General features: G+C 39.3%; 1 protein-coding gene across 1 annotated transcript in view; it reads left to right on the forward strand.

The window, feature by feature from the left end:
• The window catches only part of LOC104628484 (mucin-5AC-like), a gene marked incomplete at both ends in the record, with an annotated part of 66,879 nt that overhangs the window by 3,395 nt on the left and 35,677 nt on the right, over positions 1 to 27,807 (forward strand). Inside the window, 9 exons of the mRNA XM_010297092.1 lie at positions 333 to 531; positions 1,498 to 1,676; positions 1,893 to 1,962; positions 2,277 to 2,377; positions 2,743 to 2,774; positions 5,170 to 5,292; positions 5,404 to 5,502; positions 6,251 to 6,379; positions 7,191 to 7,248. Coding sequence (XP_010295394.1) covers positions 333 to 531; positions 1,498 to 1,676; positions 1,893 to 1,962; positions 2,277 to 2,377; positions 2,743 to 2,774; positions 5,170 to 5,292; positions 5,404 to 5,502; positions 6,251 to 6,379; positions 7,191 to 7,248 — 990 coding nt within the window. The remainder of the gene's footprint in view (positions 1 to 332; positions 532 to 1,497; positions 1,677 to 1,892; positions 1,963 to 2,276; positions 2,378 to 2,742; positions 2,775 to 5,169; positions 5,293 to 5,403; positions 5,503 to 6,250; positions 6,380 to 7,190; positions 7,249 to 27,807) is intronic.

The following is a 27,807-nucleotide window of genomic DNA, read 5'->3' on the forward strand; positions in this document are numbered from 1 at the left end:
CACCCACTGTAGCTATGCAGTCTTACAGCTGAGAGATATTTTTAAACAGCAGTAAAATGGAAATGAAAACAGTTCTGCTCTTCAACTTCTGTGGGATCAAAACCTCAATATTTCAGCAACCTTTTTTTTTTCTTTGGGGATGGGGTTTTAGGTTTGTTTCTTTTTCCCTAACCTAAATTAAAGCTCATATAACTGTAAAGAAAGCAATCCCTATGAAGCAAGGCACATTATACATTTCATGAGCACATCACTTCTAAATGTGATATCAGCACAAGAATGTCTTGCGCATCTCTGATGTGGCTTGTGAGACTTACATAGCTTGTCTCTTCCAGGAACATGTACAAATAATAAATTAGATGAATGCCGCTTACCAAGTGGTAAGGTCATTTCTTCCTGTCCCCAAATGGCTCATCACTGGATTGTTGATAACAACAAGTCATGCCACGGAGTACCGATACCACCAGTTGTAACCACACCTTCACCAAAACCTCAATGTGAAACACCTCATCTCTGCAAGCTTATCTGGAGCAAGTAAGAAAAAAACTGAATTAATTCACTCTTTCTAGACAAAACTGTCTCAGTATCTTACAAGAATAGTAAGAACCATAGCCCTAGTATATGATAATAGTTGAAAATGCCAGTTTAATGACAGGATATATACAGTAAAAGGCCTTTGCAAAAGGAACTGCTCTTCTTTAATGACTTGCATGCCAAAGATAACCGAGCAAGGAGAGGTGTAGTCAGAAAACAGGGATGCAGCAATCACTGAAATCCATATTACCTGTGTTGCAATCACACAGATTCAGGTTATCTTTCTCTCTCCCTACCTTCCAGGGTATGCTCACTCACTCTTATTTACACTATTAAGTAAAGACTAAACTTTAAATTTGAAGTGGGCGTTCAGTACAAGCTGTAAAGAACCTTGTTACCAACCAGTTTAACAGAGCAGACAGAAATATCTAGCCAAAAAGTGTCCTTCATTCTTTGTATATTTTATGTAAAACATGAAGCTCCACAAGCACAAAGGCTTTTTTTCCTGTGGCATTTCCTATATTTGTGTGAGGTCTGACAAAAGCTTTTTATCAGCTGGGTCACTTTTAAAGGCCCTTTTACACATGCTTGCTGTAATGTCTAGTAATTATGAGCTATTGTATGTGCAATTTTTCTGTCTCTCGGCTACTTCTATCATCCATTTTTTCTCAATCTGATGTTGTTGCCTTTTTCATGAAATTTCTGCAGTCAGACTGATGAAAACTTGTGTATGCATACAGAAAAACTACGACCATTAGCCTCTTTAGAAAAAAAAAAAGGAGTTTCAAATTTTCTAACCTTTCCTTTCCTGAATCTATCTCCCAGATTATTGACCATTCTTAGGGTTCTGTTTCTCATAATACATTCCTTCCTGAAGCAGAGTCACATGCCATTAACTGAGAAGTGCTGTATTTTATATACTGACTGGTTAATATAAAATGGGTTTGGTTTCTTCTCTGCCTACAGGATTTTTGCAGAATGCCATGCCGTGATACCACCAGAACCATTTTTCAAAGGCTGTATGTTTGACGGATGTCGCGTAGCTGATGAATCTGTGCAGTGTTCCAGTCTAGAGATGTATGCTACAGAGTGTGCTGCTAGAGGTGTCTGCATTGACTGGAGAGGGAAGACCAACAACACATGCCGTAAGTACTGCAGAACTCAAAAATGTGTGAGAAATAGTAGTAATTAGCATTTTATTCAGTCAACACATCTTATATCTAACACTTGACTACTGTCTACAAAAATACAGCAACATCCTTACAGAAGCTGCAGATGAAGGTGGTAAAGCTGTAGTCACTTTTGCTGCAAAAATGCATCTACTGTCAATTTTTTGTCTTTTTCCTCCTTTTTCCATACAGCATACAAATGTCCAGAAAGCATGGTATACAAGCCATGTGGGCCCATTAATCCTGCTACCTGTGACCCAAGGTATGAAAAGACAAAAGTACCCCACCTCAAAACAACTGCTTATGTTTTTCTCTTTTTCTATTTTTTACCTACCTGCTTTCCTTAGAAAATGAATTTACTTTACATAATGAAATGTCTTGTGAATTTGGATAATTTATTCAGGATTTATAAATATCAATCAGCATTATGAATATGCAGTTCCTGTTGCACTTCAGAAAATGTAAATTCTTTTGTCTCCCTTGTATCTGACATGGCAACTTTCTACATATGCTGCTCTCTCTCTTGCTTCACTGCAAAAATGTTGTCCTCAAATACATACTTCCCTCCCACTCCAGTGTTGTTGAGCTTCCTGGCTATGGAGTAACTGAAGGATGTTTCTGTCCTGAAGGAAAGACAGTCACAAGTGAAGACAGCAACATCTGTGTCTATGAATGCTGTAAGTAATCTGTAGCTAGTTTGGGAATAAAGAAAGATAGTCAGGAGGCCTGTGCTCTACTGCCATCTTCTACATGGTCAGATCATGGGAAAATCAGCCTCTTTAAGTTTCTTTAGTCTCCCCATCTAAAAATTGAATAATAATCAGTATTAGCTTTTTTCCATCTTCATTCCTTACATGAGACATACCAAGATGGTAGAATTCTACATTTCAGAAGAACTAGTCTGCATATTCATTTTATTTCATTCATTCATTCATTCATTCATAGTTTTATAGTCACAGTCTTTCCATTTGAAACTGCACAAATTTACTCCTTTATGTCAGTTTTCAGTGGTCTAAATCTCCATTCTTTTTTTTTTCCCCAGCATGTAGGGAACCAAATGGAGTATCCAGATGGGTGAGTATCACAATCAGTGTGGTTTTTCAAGCACAGACAAGTGAAACAAGAGGATATTTAGTGTTTCACAAAAACAAAATTTTGCTTAGGTTGGAGGAGACTAGGTTTTTTTCAAATGTTCATTCCCCTTTAGACTTGAAAATAATTATGAGTGCCAGAGCAGAAACCACATTACTCCCTAAGAAATATAACAGTATGTGATGGGATATTCTTTCAATAACTATCACCTCACATACTGGGAAAAAAAAAAAAAAAAGAAAAAAAAAGAGAGAAACAGGAAAAAAAAGAGATAGGTGGTGGTAGTAGTAGAACTTTGGCATATGTGCTACTTTTATTTCCACAAATTTACCTCACTAAAGTTACTAGAGATGAAGGGACAGATGGATAACAAAGTTCACCTGTTGCTGATAACATTAGTCTGCATTCTTAGTTCCTCAGCTGCATACAAATCACAGAAAATTCTCTCTGAAACCTAATGTGCAAATGAGTATGTAGCATGACAATTTCTTATTCAAAAATGCATGCAAACTCACTCACTTCTCCTTTAGGCCTCTTGTATCCCTCATACTAACACTACAAATAAATAGAAAGTGATAGCTGTGTGAACACACTCGGAACCTTCAGTGGACTTTAATATCTTTCAAGCTTCTATTTGAAGGTTTCTTATAAAATCTAAAAATAATAGAAATATGAAAAGGCTGATGTGATCAGGTATCACTGTATACATGAATAAGTCAACTAGAAAGAAATAGAATTATTTTGGGTTGAATTTTTATATAATTTTTTTCTTCCTTTTTTTCCTTTTTCTTTTTTATATAGCCAGGGGAAAAATGGACAAAAGATTGCCAGGAATGTGTCTGTGACAAAAATACACTTAAAGTACACTGTACAAAACACAAATGTTCTTTGACACATCAAGTATTTTGTGATGAACCAGGTTACACGTCTGTACAGATCCAGATACCAGAAGATCCATGTTGTACCAGGACTGAGTGCTGTAAGTACTGTCTTTGTTCTTTATCATGGGGAATATACTATATTCATTCTGGGGAACGACAGCAAATATTTCTCATTTTTTTTAATACGTTGCATTGATTTCATAATGTTTTTCTCCCTCACTCCACTTCTTAAGACCTTCTTGCAGAGCATTTACTAGATGCCTGAAGAGAACAAATTTAAAGATTAAAATATTTTACACAGTTACACACAGAAAAGTGACTGGAAATCTCCTATAATTTAACATTGAAAACCTTTAATGTTGCCACCACCTGAAACAATATGAAAAAACTGTTCAAAGTATTTTCTGTTTCAAAGACCAGTATAAAAAAAAAAATCTTAATTTAAAAAAAAAGTCTTGAACATTTAAAAACTGCTCAAGAAAGTTCCTGAACCTCTGAGAGTCATCAGATTTCCCTATTGGTACTAATTTCTCTTTGGAAGTATCTCTTTCCAGCAATCACCACTTTATTCTTCTCAGACAATGCTTTGTTTTACAAAGGTTATGGAAAAACCCATTCACTTTAAAATAGCTGGGCAAATATACTGAATTAGTCATTAAACTAGCTTGTGTAAACACTACCATATTTGCCCCATGGGAAAACTGCTGAAGTTCATGCAAAACAAAACTACTTTCATTTTAAAATTCTGAGTTCATTATTTTCTATATTTTCTTACATTAAACAGACTGCAACACTAGCCTCTGCCCTGAGACCACACCCCAGTGCTTAGCAGGACAGGAAGTAGTCACAGTAATGCAGCCTGGAAAATGCTGTCCTACCTTTGAATGCAGTGAGTACTATGTACCTTCTTCATGTGTTATTCACAGCTACATTTTTCTAAACTTATGAATACAACAACCTTAAAAGAGAAAGATGTAAATTATCCATTTTATTATATTAGGCCAACAAAGCAGCAGTTTTTTCACATACTACTTCTTCTTAAAACTTACACCTCTATGACACCATTTTTCCTCCTTCTTTACAGGACATGGCTGTGTAGTCAATGAAACCTACTATGCAGTAAGTACACAGAGTAACTTACTATAAAAATGCACCTTCACATAGGTTCATAATGCAATGTTTTGAGACTCCTATCATGGACCACATTTTGCGGAAAGGCCTGAGATAAAACATTATTAATCATTCAGTCAAGGTCAGCATATCAACACTCTCCCTACAAGCAAAAGCATTTTCTGCTCTCCTTTCTGCATTAGCAGAATTTAATTCCAAAATTTATATTACCAACAACAGAAACTCTGCTTAAATAAAAGAAACAAAATTGTATTTAAGGATAGTTTAGCCCATACACAGTTCAGCTTTGTATTGTCTATGATGTACATACACAAAGTAACTTGCTTTTACCGACCAATAATGACTTTTTTTCTGACTTTGCCTAGCCTGGAGCTGTCATTCCATCAGGCCCCTGTGAAAAATGCACCTGCTCTGAATCCTCTTACTCAGGCCTTCACCATGCCACTGTCAGGTGTGAGCCTATTACCTGTGACACATACTGCCCAGTGGTGAGTGTTATTTTGCTGTCAGTAATTCCTATCCCCCTCAGCTCAAATATCCACCAGTTATGGTCTGTGTCCTGACTCAATGTCATTTCCTCTCTATTTCTTTCAAAACAGGGTTATAAGTATACAAAGAAACCTGGTCAGTGCTGTGGCACGTGCAAGGCAGTGGCCTGTACAGTGACTGTGGGAGACAACATTACACACGTGCTCCAAGTAACTATCCCTGGTTTGGTTCACTTTTGGTGAACACTGTTAGTCTTTTCACACTTTCCTCTCCTCGTCTTTGTCACATTTATTTGCTGCATCTTTTCTCATGTTAGACAAATGCATATTCAGGCAGGGAATGGACTGAATGGACACAGCTTGAACAGAACCTCAAGCCATGAAACTCCAGTTCTAACTAAGACTTCTGGAAGCAACTGTGATACTGAACAACAGCTTTCAGAAATCAGCATAGGAAAATACATAGGTGAAAGCAATGGGTCCTTATTTGCCTTCAGCTCTGAAAATATAGCACCCATTTTGTTCAAAGGATAATTTTATCTGTGGACGCAGTTTTCTGCTCCAAACAGACAATCTCAAGTTAGCCAAGAGTTTTAGTAGAGGATAAGTTAGTGAAGACAGCAGAAATCCTGCCATGTGTCTGAATGGACATACCCATAAATTCTGATGACAAAACCATTCAAACACAAATTAATCTTTCCAAATGTGTCCACATACTTATCCTATTCACAAAAAAACCTTGTCCATATCCAGATAAAAATTCAGCCTCTTCACTTGGTTAATGAAAAAGGCTTGCAGCTGTATGATAATACGACAAGTAACTGTCAGCTGAAATTCAAGGAAATTTTCAGAATACTCAAACCACAGTAGGCAGCAATGATAAGACACTGGGGGTGGGGGGAGTGTTTCATTTTTATATAAGAAAATTTTCACTCGCTTTAATTTTAACTACTTTCAGGTTGGACAACACTGGAACCCACCTGGTGATAACTGTACAACTTACACATGTGAAAAATCTGATGACCAAGTCATTCAAGTTGCCTCACAGAAAAGCTGTTCTTCCTTCAACCCTGATGACTGTGATCCAGTAAGTACTCTTCTACCAGTTCTCATGTTTGAAAAGGTTGGAGTGGCTAACACTAGTTTTAGAAAGATCATGGTGTCCAAAGAAAAAACCTAGCAGAAGCATCACACAGGATATAGTTCTCATTTTATCCTCTCTGAATCTGTTTCCCATCAAATTTCATTTCAGAAAAACAAATCAAAATTCAAATGGGTGATATATCAATCCTCATTGAGGATTGGGCACTAGATAAAAGACTACAGCATAATGTTTTGGATTCCTAAAATGTCAGGTGACCTAGAAGCAAGAATCTTATTGAAAAATAATGGGATTTTTATTCCTAAATTTCTTAAGATTATAAATTCTTTTTTAGAATTCACTTATTGAAAGCAAAGTTGAAGAAAAATAAGTTACTTCAGTTCACAACATCATTCAACTTACTACAGCTCAGGATAGACTAGAATCAGCCCCACACATCTGGGGAGTCAGTTATTTCATCAATTGTGTTACATTTTCTGACATAATTCTTCACTTGTACTGACTTGGGTAACTTAAAATATCCCACATGTGCTACAAGATTTATTTCTGAAACTTTACTACTGAACTTTGATGACAGCAAAGCAGTTCCAGTCCCTCTTAATATCAGCTTTCAAAGAACTCTTATTAATATTGAATTGAAGTAGTTATATGCCTTAATATTTAGATTTGCTTGAAATAAGATACCATGTCATTACAAAGAACTTTCTGGTGCCAGAGAAACTTAGGAAGCAGGGAAAGTCTGCTTTAGTATGCAGATATGAAACTTGAGTTACCTTTTTCTGTTTTCCCACTCAAGGATGACATCAAGATATCTGATGATGGCTGCTGTAAAGAGTGCCGAAGGAAACCGAGGAGTAAGTAATGATAATTTTGTTAGAAGTAAGTAATGATAATACATGCCTTATAAGGTATATTAGTCTGTCTTGCATGGTAGATGTATAGAGAAGAAGTGAACAGACCAAGTTTGGGACCACTGCCTCACACTGGGGTGAGAAAGGAAACAGGTGGAAAAAGAAAGGAACAGAACATTTCCAGCATGCACTTCAGGGCCTTGGAAAACATGGATATAGTAAACTTTCCCATCCCCTATTGTTAAATGGTAGCTTTTTTGTGGGAGGGAGAGGACTGTGACTCTTCTCCAACTTCCATAGATACATTCTCTTTAAGAAAGAAAGTGAATCCAGTCCTGGGAGGTGGGTGTGCATTGAGCAGTTGCCACAGTACTGCTCTTTATTTCTGCATGCTGCACCAAAGTTGCATAAGCAAAAGGGAATTTTTCATTCATGGATAACACAAGCAGCAAGAGTCATCATTTGTCCCTTAGTAATTAAAAGAGAAACACACTGTGACCTAGTTTCCTATTTTAGCTCCATCCATCTCAGTTTTCTATTACAAACTGTCTACAATACACAGGTACCTATTTATATGCATATATATTTTAACCTATTTTCCCTTGTCTTGTGACAACCTCAGCTTGCATGAAGCACAATACTACTACTGTCATCAAATATCATGGATGTGTATCTCAAGCACCTGTTGAGATGACATACTGTGAAGGCAGCTGTGATGCTTACTCACGGTAAGTGGTATAAAAGATGGCTGTGGTCTCTTGTCTTCTACTCTTTACATTAGTTACATAAAACAAATGGCAAGTGATTTTCTAACATATCCAACATCCACCCACTCATCAGAATTTTCTAATGTGTTAGCAAGAATTTTTAACAGACATGATGTTGTACTAGTTTAATTACCTCAAGACTCATAATGTTTTAACAGCCTCTTCAGTGTCAGAGTGAATAGACCAGAGTTTTGATTTTGCCCATGTAAAAGTGAGGTTATTTGTTTCTCATATTCTCTCATTTTGGACTGGCTTAATATGTGATCTCGATTAATTAATTTACTTTTTCTGTGCCTTAATGAGGAGCTAGATCCATCCATTTTTATAATGAGGAGCAACTTAAATTTCATCACAATACTGTAAGAATGGTGATATTGAACAACAGTCCCACATGCAAGCTCCTGTTTATATTTAGTAATGAGTGAGAGGGACAGTGGTATTTCTCATATAATTTCTGAATATTTCTCTTTTATTGGTTTTGCAATCAGATATTCTGCAGAGGCAAACATGATGGAACATAAATGCTCATGTTGTCAAGAAATCAAGACCAGCCAAAGAAAGGTGACTCTGATGTGCAGTGACGGAACCTACCTTGATCACTCATACACCTATGTAGAGAAATGCAGCTGTGTGGGTGCTGAATGCATTCCCCAAGTCAGCACCCAACAGGCAACAAACCAGATAAAGGCCTCTCAGGAACAAGGGAATGCCTAAAATTAGAACTAGAGAGAAGTTGTCAAGCAAGGGTTGAACATAAGACTAAAAAAAGCTTTGAAAAAATACAAAAGTGTCAAAAGCAGCTAAAATTTTGAACAGATGATATTTTCTGTATACAAACTCAGTATGTCTGTCTACATTATTTCAGTTTTCATTACCAGTATATCTCCTATTGTTTTTCATGTCTTTTCTTTTACACCTTGAGAGGTACAGCATAAGGTCATTTTGACATTTTCTGTTAGTTTGTTTGTTTTGAGAAGTGTTCTACCATAAGACTGAGAGCTGGAGTTAAACTTGCACAAAGTCTGGGAACAACATTCTTTTCTGACTTGAAGCTTGCCTGTGATGGCATAATACAGACACTTGACAATATCTAATATTTCCATTGACACAGACTGACCTTTTCTATAACATTTTCATTCCAGTTCATTGAGACAAATCAAAAGCTAAAGTCCAGAAAACAAACAAACGAAACCCAAGGAAAACTGTACCTCTCTGTTTCTTTATTTTTCTTTTTACATTAAGATAGATTTAGACTGCAGAAAGCCATATCTTCTCAAAACTGTAAATTTCAATATTTTGAACAATTTATGATGGACATATTTCTCTATATATTCCTGTGAGAAAAAGAAAGAAATCCTACCATGAGAAGTTGCTGCACACTACTCTTTGTTTACATAATACCATCAGCATAGTAACTGGATTTTTTTTCTTTGTGGTTAACTGTTTACAGAAGTATATATATATATATTTTTTTTTTTGCCAACATGGGCATATGAAGGATTTTTGTAAACTAATAATAATAATAATAATAATAATAATATGTACATTCTTTCATAAGATGCTTTTAAATGTTGAACCATTGCTATTTATTGTGGTTTTGGAAAATTGATTTATTGGGTCATTTCTTTCAGAATTAATGTTATGCCATTTCTTAGTCTTAGTCATGTTATCTGGGTGTGGTATATTTTCTTCTTCTATTTTGTTTTGGAATACTGTTTTATTTTTGTTCCTTATGAAAAAAAGTAATGACGATTAATAAATTTTAAGCATTTTAAGACGTGTCTTCTCTGACTTTTCACTGAATCCTTCACATAAGAGTTGCTGGCCCTGTAAAATATTTTCTTCCCATCCTACTAGAGCCATTTCTCAATAGCTCCAGGTCAAATGTCAATCTAGGCTGTGGTACCTAACCCACTATAGAGCTTTGATACTGCTTTGAATGAAAGGGACTCAAAAGTAAAGTGTTCCAAGCACATCACTTTAGATACTATCAATTAGTGAGCTTCTAGTAAGCAAGCACATCTTTGCGTCTGTACATATTTTGTAACTCTGAAAATTTTTTACCTGACAGACAGAAACTACCCAAAGTATTCAAAGGCAGTTAGTCTCTTATTTTAGAGCCCACTGCAACATACATAAACCTCAAACCTGAAACTGCATTGTGGTAAATCTACAAGTTTTGACAGGTTATTATGCAGCTTTAATTACACTATACTTTAAACCAGCCACCACAGATCTGACTGTAGATTGTGTAACACCAAGCCACATGTTTTACACAATTTACAGATGACTGGTCTAGTATCAGGAGGAGGAACAGTAAAAACTTAAAGGTGATGACCTTTCTCCTAGCCTAGTTTGGATGGCTCAGTAGAAGGAGTAACAGGGTAATAACATTGGCTTTCTGCAGGTGCCTTGCAGCAGCTTAGGTTGTTTTCTTGCCTGTTTTTCTTTCACAGAACAGTAACAACCCATATACACCCTCACTCAGAAGTGAGCACTGAGTTGTCCCTGAAGATCACTAGTAATGTCATGTTTCCTGATGGCAAAAATCCCTACCTCCTCCCAGCTTCCTGTTGACAAATTGTTACTTCACTGTCTGTTTTTTCAAGTCCTTAGGCTCTTCTACTTCCCAGTGAGGCCTGAGGTGGCATACTGCTCTTTCCTCCTTTCCACCTAACCCACCAGGCTTCCCAATGCAGCACTGCGACTGAATTCATGACCAGTTAGGTGAGTGACAGATTTTCTTGCCTTCCTAGGCAAACTAGGAAATTATTCTTCTCCCACTCATGCTGCAGAAGAGGAAAGAGGTTGTCTGTAATATAAAATCAATTATTATGAAATTCTTTGGTCTTCAACAGCTCCTTGTCCACGGTTAACCCACTGAAATAACAGGTTCCCTGCATGTTGCTTCAAGAACATTGGTTGGTTTTCCATGCAAAGCCTGTATCTCAGCATCCCAGCAGCTACCCTCTTCCCTGGAAAACTCTTTGTGTATTAAGTCTGTGACACCAGCCACTTCATACAACTAGCTGAAAGAGGAAAAATGGTATGATGAGGAAGAAAGGAATGAGACACACATAGTATGTGGCACATGAGAAGACTGAGAGGTGATAATGACAGGGACAGCAGAGGCATAAGAAGAAAAACAAAAGAAAGAGAAGTAATGGCATGGACAGACTTTGGTCCTGGCATGGGGAGACAAGGAAACAAAGAAGGGAAACACGAGCCAAGGCAAACCATAGAGGGACACAGAACCTGTGGCTGAGGACATACTGGAGATGCTGCCTTGGAGAAGAAAGGATCTGTATCACGTATCTGTGCTGGAAAAGAGCAACTGAGAACCCTCAATTCAAGAGAAAGAGAACAGGGGACAACAGATTTTGGGCATAAAAGAGAAACTGGAAGGACTTGCAGGGACTCCCTGAAACAACACACAGAGTAAGTGAAAAACAGAGAGCTGCAGTGGGCGTAGTAGGCCAGCCTTACAGGCTTCCTAAATTTTCCTTCATATAGACCTGTCTTTGCTCTGAGTTATTGCTGACACAGACTGGGTAATAGCTCCAAAGTAAGCCTTTCTAAAAAATGGGATAAATGAGATCAGTTCTCTCTTTCAAAAATAAACCATCAATTTTTAAACCATATATAAATAATAAAATCAATAAACAATTAGGTGGATGTATTGAGTTTGTGTGGTAAAGTTTTAGTAGTGGGGGGCTGCAGGGGCTGTGAGAAGCTGCTAGAAGATTCCCACATGTCCAGTAAAGCCAATGCCAGCCGGCTCCAAGGCAGACCTGCTGCTGGCCAATGCCAAGGCAATCAGCAATGGTGGTAGCGCCTCTGGGGTAATATATTTAAGAAGGGGGAAACAACCCAGCACAGAAATTGCAGCCAGAGAGAGGAGTGAGAAACAACTCTGCAGACACCAAGGTCAGTGAAGCAGGAGGGGGAGGAGGTGCTCCAGGCACCCTAGCAGAAATTACCCTGCAGCCCCTGGTGAAGCCCCTGGTGAGGCAGGCTGTCCCCCTGCAGCCCACGGAGCTCCATGGTGGAGCAGATCTCTACCTGCAGCCCAGGGAAGACCCCATTCCGGAGCAGGTGGATGCCCGAAGGAGGCTGTGACCCTGTGGGAAGACCATACTGGAGCAACCTCCTGGCAGGACCTGTGGATCTGTGGAAAGAGGAGCCCTGCCAGGTCTCCTGGCAGGACTTGTGACCCCATGGGGGACCCACGCTGGAGCAGTCTGTTCCTGAAGGACTGCACCCCATGGAAGGAAGTGGATGGAACATTCCATGAACAACTGTAGCCTGTGGGAAGGACTCACATTTGCAAAGTTCATGGAGGACTGTCTCCCGTGGGAGGGACCCCATGCTGGAGCATGGGAAGAGTGTGAGGAGTCCTCCCCCTGAGGAGGAAGGAGCGGCAGAGACAACATGTGATCAACTGCCCACAGCCCCCATTCCCCATCCCCCTGTGCCACCTGGGAGGAGGAGGTAGAGAAATCGGGACTGAAGCTGAGCCCGGGAATCAGGGAGGGGTGGGGGAAAGGTGTTTTAAGATTTGGTTTTAGTTCCCTTTACCCTAATCTGATTTGATTGGAATAAACTAATTTCCCCAAGTTGAGTCTGTTTTGCCCATGACAGTAATTGCTGAATGATCTCTCCCTGTTCTTATCTTGACCCAGCTGAGCAGGGGGGTGATAGAGCGGCTTTGGTGGGCACCTGGCATCCAGACAGGGTCAACACACCACAGTGGAAGAAAGTGATTGGCTTGGTAGCTCTTTATTGACACAGGTCAGAATACTGTGCAGGTCACATTGAACTATACTAATGTAGATAATTAATGTACATTACATCAACACTCACACCAGAGGGCTCTAGGCTCACAGTTTACAAGCCTGTATGAAAAGGTTTTCTGTCAAAAGGGTTTCTTTCAAGGCACTTTGAAGTGAGCCACATAATAACTGTTGCCTTACTTTCAAATTATTAAGATAAACTTTGCTCTTAACTTAGTCTTGAATCAACAGACATCTACCCCACATAACATACCAAGACTTGTTTATACCTCACAATTTTTTTTTTTTCTTACCTGATCATATTTGGACTTAGGAAAGAACTTATTCCAGCTATACAAAAAACATTAAAAGGCTTTGGGTCTAATTTCAATATTGGTTGTCAGCAGTCCTTCCCTGGGCGTTCATACACTTGCTCCCCTCTCAGGATCCCTGTTACGTAGCCTAACTACTGCATGACCAGCTTATTTTCTTCTCCTTTTCCACACAGCATTTTAAAACTCTGCAGTGTAAATAACAAATCAGTAATAATCACTTTTCAACTATGCTTTGTAATTATCAGTAACATATAGAATATAACCTGAAATTACATATTTATTCAGATTTACCACCTAGGAGTATACTTCAAGTAATTCATTTGACTGTTAAAACACAACAGCCAGCTTTTAAGTCAGATCATGTTCTGAAAAGAGCTATGGAAAGACTTCGGATTGTTTGTGGCACAACCCAGGAGCAGGGCTGATAAAGAATGGAAACCACACTTGATAATAGCAAAACCAAACTCAAGGGAGGAAGCTTTCTTCCTCTTCAATAGTTTTTGTTCTACCATTGCAAAAAAGAGCAGCTCTGTTGTTACCAACCAAACTAAAACAGAGTTTTATAATAGAACAGGAGACTAGTTCTATTTGAACTTGATTAATGTAATAATAAAATAATAATAAAACCATTATAAATATACAGAAAGTACATTGTTGCAAATGATACAGTGCTCATGACTGTCACATTTTCTTTTGCTCCTTACTGTTTCAAAAATTACCTTCCTTCTCAAGTCTCAGATTTCTTTCAAGCATTCATTATAACTCTTATTTATAAGTACAATTTTGTTATAAGGAACCAGCAAATGTTTGCAATGTTACAATAATTGCTGTTACTAACAACTATTCACATAGTTAATATCTTTTAAATAGACAGAAATTTACTGTCTGCTAACTCCTTTCCTGTTGTTACAGTCATGCATGCAAATAAAATTCCACTTCTGCCTCCCTCTGTTTTAAGAAAGCAAAGGCTGTCCATGCAGTCAAAAATGGAGCCATTGAACATGAGCAATTATAGACATCTCATGCGCTAAGTCTCACAAAATGCTGTAGACAACTGCGTGAGTCTAGTATCCAATCCTGAAACTAAATCAATGCTTCTGCACATGCACCAGTCTAACTGCAAGGATATCCCCATGGCTGTTACTGGTTTGCACTGACCTCAAAAAAATAAATGCCAGAAATACTTGAGGGGAGCCTGATTCCAAGGCAAATTTGGAACTGGGCTAAGTTCTGTAGAATATCAGATGTGGACTCTGCAGCTGTTCCCTCACTCAGAAAGGAGCCAATCAAAACCTCACATTCCACTTTAGCTGGGAGGGAGGTTTGGGGCCAAAACTGAGCTTTATCACATTGCTTAATGTCACACCTACTGAGGCACAAGACTGCCAACTGCAACACAGGCACAATATGAGAATTAGCAAACAAAATATGATGGTAGGTGATATAGAATCTGTGGAAAAGGCATAATAAACACCATCATGGAATAACCTTCTGCCACAGCAGAACTAACTTTCTTCATATTAGTTGGTGGTTGCTCTGTACTCTGGAGAATGAGATTATTCTATGTAATGCATTTCTATCAATTGCTCTGCTATTAATGCTTTCGTGCTTTATGAACTCATTCTAATGGAAATTCAACTCCATTATTCAGGTATCTTCTATTTTACAGGAAATGAGCATTATAATTGCACTAAATTTGTGTTGACTGAAGATAATGCAAAACAATACTGAATTACATACCTCATGGCAACATGCAGTTGCATAGCGTTCATAATAGAGAAGTTGTCACAGTACACTTGCTCTAATACAGACATGTAAAAAAACCTTACCTTTAGCAAGGAAGCTATGGGATCAATATAATCCATCCCCTCAGTAATCCTAGACAGGATTTTAATGACCAGTATTTCAACAGTCTTTCAATCTCAGTTGAGATGCCATCAGAAGTAATTTTTCAGTCTACACCATTCTTAGATTTCCAATACACTCTGGGCCTTTATAACAGAAAAAATAAGTTTTTTAGTCACTGTAAATGTTTATTCCATTGTTATAGGTTCTATATTTATTTTTATATACATATGTGTGTAAAGACCAACAAAGATGTGGTAAGGTGAGATAAACTCATCGATAATCCTACCTCCTGCTTATCTTTTCTCTTCAGTCTGAAATGGTTAGCACCACAGGCTTTATACACACTGCCTGTTAATTCAGAGCAATTACTAACCAGAAATAAGAGAGTAGTCTGCGATTTTGTTTCAACCTAGCAAGATGGAGGTCCTGAAGAAAAGGCATCTCTGAAGCAAGCTTTCCAGCAGAATACAAATGTTTAGCAGAAAATTCACAAAATCTGGCTTTTTACATAAACAAAGAATAGCCCTTTACCATGTTAGCTTGTAATGGATTTATTAGATCTGCTCTTAAATTCTTTCATGAAGAATTCTTCTATGTCACTATCTTTGTGAGGGGAACAGTGGGCTTGAGGGAAAAGGAGGAATGCCACCAAAAAGCATATGAACTTCAGGCAGTCATCAGACCACATGGATTCATATGTGCCTTTCCACCTGTGCAAGAACTCACCCATGAAAGGAAGCCCTTCCATAGCAGTGGATGACAAAGGCCTTGGTTGTACCTCTGTAAAACCAGCACAGTCACTGTTGAATCGCACCCTGGAAAAGAGAGGAAACTTTTGTGATATCACCAAAAAAGCCAGGTAGCAGAGGGAACACAATAAAAAGGTACAACTCATGGGAATACTTCTTCTTACAGATTGTCTTTATATGCTTAATTCAGAGATTTATTTGTGCAAAAATCTGGTCCAAACCTGTGTTTATACTTAAACTCCTGCAAGTTCTGTGACACAACTGCACTGTAAAATTGATTTAAATCATCAGCCACTTATTTGGCACAAGGAATACTTCAGCTGATTAAAAGATTGTATGATCTACTCTAATCACAGGACAAAGGATAGCTCAAGTTTCCTCAACTCCTGCAAACCTCACAAAGCTCACGAGCTCTTCTGCCTCAGTATCAAAGAAGCCATTTTTGCACACCTGAAGCAGAAATTCATGCAAAACAGCAATCCTAAGCCACAAGGCCATCAAAGCTAACCTGCACTCCAAGATACACAGAAAAACCTGTCAGCATTACACTGATGTAGCTACAATGGACATGATATTAGCAGGATCTCAATTTCTCTGAGACTTTCAGAAAACTATGAAAATGTCTTGGAGACTCTTTTTTATGGTTCATCTGCCCCAACTGAAAAAATTACTGAACGTCCCAAAAGCCACGGTAATCACATGTCACTTACCCAATTGAGGAAGCACGTTTGGGCAACAGACAAGGATTAGAAATAAATAAATAAATAGATAAAAATTACGAGAGAGAGAGACAGAGACTTTCTCCTACGTTGGTTCACTCATTCTGGTAAGGTCACACTGGAGCTATTCCACAATTTTTCTAGCACGCATGATAGGACCATCAGGCCTTCATGTGCTGGGAATCAAACAAAAAGCAGAGCATGAGGATCACAACCTTTCTTGTATTTATGATATCAACAGTAAAGAAGGGGCCATCTTTCTAAAGGCAGGCTTATTTTTTCACTTTAAGTGATTTGAGATTAACCTGATCTGGTAATGTGGCCAAGCTAAGCATCCGGAAACTGCCCATAATAAAGCTGCCCAGTAGCAAATTGCTTCAATCCTGGCAACTGTGTTTTTTAAAAGCTTAAGATAGAATTAATGCAATGCATTACAAATAATCTTTCACAGATAATTTAGTCACAAATACCATTAAATAATAAAGAATCAAACCACACTGTGCCCCACACGGCTCTTGGAAAACTCCTTTTACAAGGACTCAGAGTAAAGAGTACGAGATGAAACAAATTTATCTGAATGTGCCACAACCTGTTCATCTATGATGTAGGAGCATTTTGGGCAGGAGGAAAGAGAACAACCACCCACTGCCTTTAGAGAGCTTTTCCCACTCAAAGCACCACCAACAGCTGTCAAAAGCTGTTGAAATAATGCTGCAAAAAGGTGGCAGCACCGGAGCTGTGAGGGGCTGGGCAGAAGGAGGTTGTGTCCTTCCCAGGGCCTAACCCAAAACTCACTGAGCTCCAGGAGTGTCCTCCTGAGAAATATTGAGAAATACAACAGAGGGAACACCCCTTCCCTAGGTGGCCTTCAGGTATGCCATCTAAAACCTATAGGGCCACCGCGGGACGTGGGACACCAGCAGTAGGAAACTCCTTGCTCTTGCATAGCTGGCAGTTGAGCAGCTAAGGTGGCCACTCTGAGGCATGCCAAGCTCCCCAGTTCTCATTGAGGCTCAGTAAAGCCACCAGGGATGATGTCCGCCCAAATGCAAGGTGTCACCAGCCTCCCAGAGAAAGCTCAGCCCTTTGTGGGGGCTGCAGGGCATACTTTACCTCCGCACAGTCCCCCAGATGGAGGGGTGACTGGCACCACCCAGGCAAGAGCCTCTACCACACACGGAGGGCCTGCGGCTCCAGGGACAGCAGTTCACCATCATCACCACTTCTTCAGGAGAAAGGCAGCAAGCTGTGTAACCTGCAGCGCAGTACTCCTAACTCTTGGGGAAACTTATTCTGAGAGGATTTGGCAAGTTTGCTGCATTTCTGCTCCTGGAACAGTGACCAAAATTGTACCTGAAAGGCCAGGGACTTTTTTCCCCCCTTTCTTTCAATTGCTCCTTCTTTTTTTTTTTCCTGACAGGAATGTGGGGCAGAACAACGCCATCCCCTCGTGCAAGCAGGCACCACAAACAAAATCACAGGCTTTCCACCCCAAAACAACTTAGTGGAGCACAAGCTAACCCACGTCAGCAAGGTAACATGTTAATTCATACCCGAGATTACATGTAGAGGGTGTAGCAGTGGTGAACTGCCCCTCAGAACGCCCCAGGCCACGGTAGGCCTCCCCTGGCCCCGCTGCAGCCCCAGGGCCAGCCTCCCTCGGCCCTGCAGCCAGGACACAGCAATGCTCTGGCTCCCTGCTATATCCTCTGTGGCAAAGCACACACCATGCAGTATTTATACAGGTGGTATAAAATACACAGGTGAACAAAGCAAGCTATCCCACCATTCTGCGTAAAGTCCAGTTTCTAACATGACTGGGATTTGGTACGGTTTTAGCTTATTTAAAAATTAAAAGGGAAGAGAGATAAAAATGTCTCCAGCTGTTTTTTTTTTTTTTCAAAGTATGCCCCTTTTCCAAACTCTTTGCTTTTATCAGCAAGTTTTGCTGGTTGATCCTGGTTGCCTGGCACAGCAAAGTTGCACAGATACTGCATTTTACAGCCATCTGTGTGCCATAGCAGATGCTCCCCTGCCTCAGCCTGGTGCACATTTCTGCTCTGTTGACAGGGCCTTCAGGCAAGGCTGAGGATTCTGTTAGTTTAGACAATGGGCTGAATCAGGACGATATAAGAAAGGCTCAAAGCTGTACACACTCCTCTTCTTAAGGTGTGCCAAACTATGTTCTGGCACTGCTGAGAGTCTGATGTGTCATACCAATGAACTCGGGTATCCTGACTGCAAAAAGGAATGACTGTCAAGATCAAACAGGTCACTTACAAGGAAACAGCAGAGTGCACGCTACGACAGCCTGTTTGCCACCTTCTTAAATGAGCAATTCTATCTTTGCTTATATTTCTTGCGGCTATGTCTGACTTGTTATTTATTATTCATTCTTAATGTCCATGGTATCATGAACCTTAACGCATATTTGTACTGATGATTATATTGCATTTCTTCTGTTACATGATATAGGCTACTGACTGTTTCATTCTCTTTACTGGCAAGCATATTTTTTTAAAGTTTCAAAACATGTATTTTAAGCATATTCTTTTTTAAATAATAATGTGTATTTATATTTTAAATGAAACCCATAAACCTTTCTGAAGAAACTATGTTGTTAGTCTCCAGGAAATATAGCTGGCTATAGAATCACATAGGAAGTGTCACAGCTGTGCATTTGATTTATTCACCTATCAGCAGTTGCATAGATCATCATTGGTCTATCTTGTCAAACTTCAACTTTTGTACACTACAACAGTAAACAGAATGTTTTGCTTGAGGCAACACGTTATTTTATTCCTTTTTCCAAAAAAGTTGTGTGTCATCTAGGATGTGACTCAAATATTTCAACTGTGTTAGGCAATCTGTGTTACTATATAAATGAACTCTTATGTTAAAAGTAATTTCTGTGGTTAGTGCACAAGGATCCCAAAGGGGAAAGGATCTACAGGGAAAGTGCAGATTTGTTGTCTGTTGTTTGCTATTCCAACCAAATTGTTTCCTCTTATTTTCAGTATTCAATCTGGAGCTACTTGTATCATTACTTCTCTGAAATCTATCCAGCCTTCTCTCGCAAATGAAGGTCATAGGTAGAGAGAAAGTTTCATTGGCTCAGCTGGCATAATTAGAAAAATTAGGCAAGCTTTCTGTCACAGAAGCCCTCCAGTCAGCTTCAAAAAAAAGGTGACTAAATATTTTGCCATCAGAGAGTTATTTCTTAGATAAGTCTACCTAAGGAAGTGGTGAAAAACAGCCAAATCCTACTCTCCTAGACATTCAGCTGAAGCCAGGAGGACTGGATTTACATAGTCAGGACAGAATTTGGCCCACAGTCAGCTTCAGCAAAACATTTGCATAATTGACACTTGAAAAATCCTGCATTATTTTAGTGATATGTTAAAGGCTTGCTTTTGTACTTCTATTCCACTATAGACACTCTAAACAATTAGTACTACTACTGAAATATGTATACAGGTGGCTAGATGTAAAAGGAACTTACAGCACTCACTCCTACGAGCTGTATTGGTGTAATGTTTTTTTACTTCAAGTAGAGCATACTGCAGTGTTAAATTTACATGTCTCTACACTGCATATAAGACACATACATATGCAACAATCATGTAGACAAATTCTAAACAAGCAGTCAGTATTTTACCTGTAAACACATCCCAGCAAGACTGCTGGGTCTTGAGGGATTGTTCCCAGCAGAAAGGATTGGTCCCTCTAGTATTAACATTGGTATGGTTGGGGCAGTGCTGGTTGCTCGTTTTACTGAATCTGGTTTCATGGTAGGTTGTTTCAGGGTCCTCCACTTCTATCTATGCGTGTAACACCATTAGTTGCTGGTAGTAGACAAAGTCCTCCTTTTAACTGGAAAAACTGCTTTGCCCTTGAGTTCTGCAAAGGTTGAGAGTAGTTGTCATTTTATCCCTGATAATAAATCTCTCATTCATTTTGACAAAGGCTTAGATATTTAACAGGCGTCACACAAACTGAATCCATACAGAGCAAACAGTCAGACAGAGACTGCCATTGTGGATGGCTTGTATTACTGTCAGCCTTGTGCCTAAAAATGTCCTTAAGGTGTGATCTTGGCTCTACCCCAACACAATGCACATGCTGACAGGTCAGAGCCTTGTAAAATAATTGCTGGTAGATAAAGTAAATCCTCATCAAAAATGTACTCTCTGATGAAAAGATGAATAGAAGTAATAAAGACACTGATTGGAAGCTATGTGAAGGAACACAGAACAAGGACTGGGAGTTTTGGTTGAAATATTTCTGTAAGAATCATGCAACAGCATGAGTAACATTTGTTTATAAGAGGGAATGAGTAGCAAGGAAATGGTGATGCTACTCTGTCTCCTCTCTCTCCCTCTGTTTTTTCTTCCTCACCCCACCCCCCCTTTATCTGTTGTTTTTTTCTAGTTTTCTGATTGCATTTCATTAAGAACATTTCCATTTTAGGGCTGTGGGGCACTGGTTCTTAGTTGTCAACTCAGCAATATTCTTGAGAATTTATGAATTTCTAAACTGTGTTGGAACAACTGGCATTACTTATGTCTGTAAAGTCAGATTCTGCTTGATACCCGGTTCCATTCCACATACTTATTCAGAAAGGTAGTTTAAGAACATATGCATTTCAGAATAAACTAAATGCCTGCTTTGGTGTTAGTGCTACCCTACCAGCTAAGAACCCCACTCACATGGAGCAGGATTTTCCCATGGTAGGCACTATAATATACTATGGTCTAAATAAATTCTTTGAAATATGCACATACATGCTTTGCCAAACTGGATTAGAGTTTCATTTTGCTTACATCTCTCTGCATTGTCCTATTATTATTTATCTAGATATTTATTAAGCCATGATGGTGCTTGTAGTAGAATGGCATAGAATTACTCTCTGCTGCACAAACATGAAACATGAGAATTCTTAGAGATAAAAGCTAATATAAAGACACGGAAGAGAGGAGAAAGAGAACAGCAATAGACGTCTAAGGTCCCTTATGCTATTTTTGAAGCTTAAAGGAAACAGACAACTGCTTGAAACTGGGATTTTGCTAGTTATTTCTGTAGTAGTGTGTCCCTGTTCTGGTAGTTTTAGCACAGTAGTCACAGTGTTCATGGAGTGAACGGTAGTCATCAAGCAGTGGGGAGGGATCAAAATTGACTTGGGACAGAAACTTTTCTTAAACTCCAGCAAGCAATGTCATTTAAAGGAAACTCTGAGATACAAGGATGTCCGTGCACCACCTCCAAGACAAATAAAATTCAGAAGCATGACATCCTTTCCATGGCTTGCCCAGAACAGTACAAAAAGGAATTCTTTATAACGAGTTGTTCAACTCTTTCGGTCACAAAGGCCAGCCAGTATCTTTAGTTGTTTTAAATTTTGTTTACCTCCAGGGCCTGGAGGTACAAACAGTTATATTACCCCATTCATTTTTTCACTTGCTACCTCACACACATTCTCAGCTTCCTCACTCATCCATACGTACCCACTTCCTTCTGACACCTCTCTGCATTCTATCTCCTCACTCGTTCTTTCTAGTTATTCTCCCTTTATGATCCTCAAGTTCCACTTTCTTCATCTCCCCTCTCTCCTAGCCAGTACTCCACTTTCCATCTCCCTTTGGCCTCTCTCTGTAAGAGGAAGTTGTCACACTCATAGTCTGGTAGCAGCAACAGCAAAGGGCAAAAAGAAGAGCCAGCAACATCTGAGCTGCAGCACAAAGTCATGAAGAAAATTAAACTGGTCAGTCTTCAAGGTCTTTTAACTTCTATTTTAGGTTTGCTTCTTCTCCATACTGATTGCAACCATATGCCTTTTTAACTTTATAACAACAACAACAAAGCCAGATAGTGAACCTAAAGGTATCACATCAGGATACCCTGAGCCACATATCTGTGGAGTGTAGGAGGGTATTCTTCAGAATTATCACTTTGTGCTTGTTCAGCTCTTTCCTTGACATGCTATGTTGGCCACTGCCACAGATAGGGCATTGGGATGGGTGGACATTTCCTCTCATCTACTGTGGTCATTCTTATACTAAATGAGCAGAGTGGAAGTAGTTCTCATCTGGATAAAATGAACACCAACATACCTACTCTTCTTGTTTTACGTTAATGTTGGGGGAAAAAAAACTCCACTGTATTAGCAAAGCAAACATGTATTTATCAGAAAGGTTTGATTCTGTTTCCCAACGTCTAGTTTACTTTTCTGCTGAATTACAGAAAGGTTAAGAGTTTGATTTGGCATCCATTAAATGCTTTAGCACACAATAGAAATATCGGGATCTCTCTGAGCTAAATGTAATACCCTAGGATGGCATCAGCAGTTGTATGAACAACTTGAATTCCAGTAAATTCTAATGAACACTATTTTGCTTTTCAAGTATAGTTGTCAAGACATGCTTTTTAAACAGAAGCAAGATCCCCCCAAATTCCCTTATGCTGCAACATATTGATTTGTTAAATGATATATCAAGCAATTTATTCTCTTGCCACTTTCTGAACAGCTGGATCATTCTGATTTAAATATTTACACCTCCTCCTTCCAAAAATACTTGGCACAAGTAGATCAAAAGCCTATAAAATGTCGACTAAATTACTAAAATCTTGACAAACTCATAGCAATTGGAAAGAGGGACTTAGCATGGAAAATGTTGTATAATCACAGCTGGCAGTGCTATAAGGTAAAGATGTAAGAAAGATTCAGGAACAAATCAAAACTGGAGTCAGTCATGTTCTAGCTAATGTATAACTGATGGTTCAAGATAATAATCCATGCCAGTAGATATGCAGTCATTCAGCTTCCACGATTCTGAGTTGTACATTGCCTTGGGATAGGAAGCATTTTGCCCACTTAGTAAACCAGCACGTGAAAGGATACAATCATTTTCAAAGTATCACAGAATCATTAAGGTTGGAAAAGACCTTTAAGATCATCAAGTCCAACCATCAACCCAACACCACCATACTCACTAAACCATGTCCCGAAGTGCCATGTCCACACATTTTTTGACCACTTCCAGTGCTGGTGACCCCACCAACTCCCTGGGCAGCCTGTTCCAATGCTTGACCAGCGTATGTATTATTATAGGATTAACAAAATTTGTATGACCTTCCATAGAAGTCTCTTCATTAATTTCAGTGGGAGGTGAATAATGTTCTACAAACATTAAATTCTTACCCAGCTGTAAAGAACAGAGGATATCTAAGGTTAATCATTAAAATACAAGTGCAAATTCCTATGTTTTAGCAAATCAGCATAATTTAAGAAAAATATGAATTTGCATAGATCTTTGTCATTACTTTCATTATCTGGATCTCTGGATCACAGAAAAAATATCCGAAGACAGTTCTTTTCCCAAGGTGTTCTTCACTAAGTTAATTCATATAATCTTCCTGCCTGTAAGGCCACAGGAACAACTTCCCCACAGTAATATTCAAGGGCCATGGAATAAAAAAGCTTTGAGGAAAATAAGTTTTTCTGTAGAACTGACTGAATCACATGCATAAATATACCTACATTCCTTTCTCTTTATGAGCAAATATTAGCTAGAATAGTGACTAATTAGCAAGTACGCCCAAAAGAACAACCATGAGAGTTTCCTGGCATTCTATTCTATTCTCTTCTCCTTGGCTTCAAGGAGAAGAGAATAGAATAGAATAACATACCAAATGTTTTGTTCCATTCAGAACCTTTATATGGTTTTGATCCACAAATATCCTAGCAAATAATTCTGGAGCCAGATGTCTTCTTGGGTACAGTTAATATCTCTGACGTACAGAATGAGCTCATTCGGTTCTTTCATGAGTGGTCAAACTGGAAATTCTTTCCCAAAGTCCTACTTGTCTTTGATCTTGATATATACAGGATATTGCTTCTGTTAGGAGCAAAGCAGCACAAAATGGAAAAGCCTACTGGATTGTCCAGGGTGTATATACAATATACTCTGTGATTGAGACCACCTTAGGTTTCACAATTAAGGTGTGTCATATGTTAATCCAACAATACATTTTATTACATCCAAGACTCCCAAAAGGTTGCTTCATAGTTGACATGATTATGTTTAAACTGAATATAATGGAAAACTCTTTATCAACTTGAAAGGGAGCAGAAAATAAGTCAAATTATCTCTCAAACATATAAAATGTGCCTGGAAAGGCCTTGAGTTGGCCAAGTTTGTGGCTTAAAACTGCAAATGTTACTTTGAAATTATCATTTGAAGTGTCATGGAAACACAGTACCAAACTCAGGGTTGCTGTGATATTGACCTGTGAACCACAAAGGATAGACGTAAGGCATAGAATCACAGAATCATTTGGATTGGAAAAGACCCTTAAGATCATCAAGTCCAACTATAAACCTAACACTGCCAAGCCCACCACTAAACCATGTCTCTAAGCATCGTATCCATACATGTTTTAAATACCTCCAGAGATGGTAACTCAACCACTTCCCTGGGCAGCCTGTTCCAATGCTGGAAGAAATTTTTCCTAATATCGAATCTAAGCCTCCCCTGGTGCAACTTGAGGCCGTTTCCTCTCATCCTATCACTTTTCACTTAGGAAAAGAGACCGACACCCACTTTGCTACAGCCTCCTTTCAGGTAGTTATAGAGAGCAACAAGGTCTCCCCTCAGCCTCCTTTTCTCCAGGCTAAACCCCAGTTCCCTCAACCGCTCCTCACAGGACTTGTTCTATAGACCCTTCACCAGCTTCATTACTCTTCTTTGGATGTGCTCTAGCACCTCAGCGTCTTTCTTGTAGTGAGGGGCCCAAACCTACACACGGTATTCAAGGTATGGCCAAGTACAGGGGGACAATCACTTCCCTACTCCTGCTGGCTACACTATTTCTGATACAAGCCAGGATGCTGTTGACCTTCTTGGCCATCTGGGTACACTGCTGGCTCATGTTCAGCCAGCTGTCGACCAACACTCCTAGGTCCTTTTCTGATGGGCATCTTTCCAGACACTATTCCCCAAACCTGTAGTGTTTCATGGGGTTGTTGTGGCCCAAGTGCAGGACCCAGGACTTAGCCTCATTTAATCTCATACAGTTGGCCTTGGCCCATCAATCCAGCCAGTGCAAATCCCTCTACAGAGCCCTCCTACCCTCCAGCAGATCAACACTCCCACCCAACTCAGTGTCATCTACAAACTTACTGAGGGTGCACTCGATCCCCTCATCCAGATCATTGATAAAATTATTAAATGGATCTGGCCCCAACACTGAGCCCTGGGGAACATTGCTTGTGACCAGCCACCACCGCGATTTAACGCCATTCACCACAGCTCTTTGGGCCCAGCCATCCAGCCATTTTTTTACCCAGTCCAAGCCATGAGCATCTAGTTTCTCCAGGAGGGAAAGAGTTTCAAAGGCTTTATTAAAGTCCAGTTAGGCAACATCCACAGTGTTTTCCCCATCCACTAAGCTGGTCACTTTGTCATAGAAGGAGATTAGGTTGGTCAGGCAGGACCTGCCTTGCATAAACCCGTGCTGACTCGGCCTGATCACCTGGCATTGCATATGCCTCTTGATGTGGAAGGACACAGCAGAGCAGATTTTTGGCTTCATCTGAGCACTACTCAATAAAGTCAAAGCAGGAGGTGAAACACTGCTTCCACAAGTGGAACAAGAGAGGACTAGTTCCTTTGCTCAGATTATGACAACCTGGAGGATACTTTAATTTGCTCCTAGTGCCAAGATATAACAAAGTCATTGCAAGTAGAGGAGCCCATTCCTACCTTTTGAACACCAAAATCTGGGAAGAAGGGTTAGCATTTTTAATTAGCAATTTTCTAATAATTAGGTTGTTTTACTCCAGTAGCAAACAGTATCAAGTTCCTATCATACTAGTACGTAAACATAGAAATTGTTAGTTCTTTCTTGAGATGTTTATAATAAAATTGTTTTAGCCAGGCAAAAGATAGATGGGAAATCAGACACACAGAGTATTTTGCACATTGTCATTCTGCAAGGAAATCATGAAGTTGAAAATAAATCTAAGGACTCATGGCTCTCAGCAGACTACCATAGCCATTTCTGAAGAGACCATGGCCCCGCTAGATTCCTGCTAATGATCACACCGCTACTTTGTTTCTGAATTAGAGGCAACTTATTTTGATATTTTTTGTAATAAGATTTCTTGCAATATACACCAAGATTCTTACTATGAATTGTGTCCTATTCACGTTCGTACACAGACATAAGCAGAAATACCCAGTTTTTGTCTTCTAAGTGCTTTGAATGAGTTGCAAGTGGTTTGAAACTCAGTTCAACTGCTTTACATACACCAGCAGTGGCAAGCAGCACTTTGCTGTCCCATAATTCTTGCTTGGTCTTAAAATAAAGGATGATGCTGCAGTCAGAGGAAAGCAGAAGCTTGCTTACCACTATTCCTGCCTAGCTTCTTTGTCTGATTAGACTGGGGCAAGAGAAATAACACCAAATTCACAACCATTTTTTGCCTCTCATATTCTGGTTTCTGGCTGCAGAACATACTCAAGAGAGCAAATGCTGTACTCACCACCAGGCTGGAGTGTGTTTTGAATGTTTAATCCTTACTACTGTTTTGACAGATAATTGTAACAGGGTAATATAGCCACAGCTACATGGCTCACAGCCCCTCTCCTCCATGGATATGGCAGCTCTTGTGATGTCTTATGTACAGGACAATGCCTAGGCGTTCAGAAAATCCTACTTCTAGGGAGCATTTGATGAAAGATGACTACATATAGAATAAGGAATTAAACCAGAACACTGATTCCCTGTCCCTGAGCAGCCAGAAGTGCATTTAACAATCTCATGGTGATTTTTAAACATTAAAGAAGAGCTCTGAAATTGAAATAGGAATGATTAAGGAAAAGAAAGACATAAACAGAATTAGTAGGAAGGGGAAAAGCCTTACAGGTGGTCCTGCAGCATCTAGATGTAATACAAGAAGACAAGGAGGGATTGTATGGCATCCTAGAAGCTCCCTCCAAAAAATTTCAAGCCGCAAATATGTTATCTACAAAAGGCGTGTTTTCAGTTCATGTACCCAACAATCTGGAGAAACAATAGATCATAAACCACAAAAAATGATTGATTCCTGTAATTGTCAAAACTTTAGAAAATAATTAAATTTATGATGAATAATCTTGCACAAAAGGGTGATCAAATTTTAGAGTTGAGTCATTCACTGTGGGGTTCATAAGAGTTCCAAGGCTGGAGCAAGGGAGGGAGTGGACATGTGTAGCCAGTGCAGGGAAAAAGGAGATAGCAGCAGCTCTGGGTTTGAACTTCTTGGGAACTGCATCTTAACTAATTGGGTAGAACAGAATGTCAGAAGAGAGCAGCAGGAGGAACTGCTGTGG

The sequence above is a fragment of the Phaethon lepturus genome, unplaced genomic scaffold, assembly GCF_000687285.1.
Source record: "Phaethon lepturus isolate BGI_N335 unplaced genomic scaffold, ASM68728v1 scaffold1011, whole genome shotgun sequence".
NCBI classification, from domain to species: Eukaryota; Metazoa; Chordata; class Aves; order Phaethontiformes; family Phaethontidae; genus Phaethon; species Phaethon lepturus.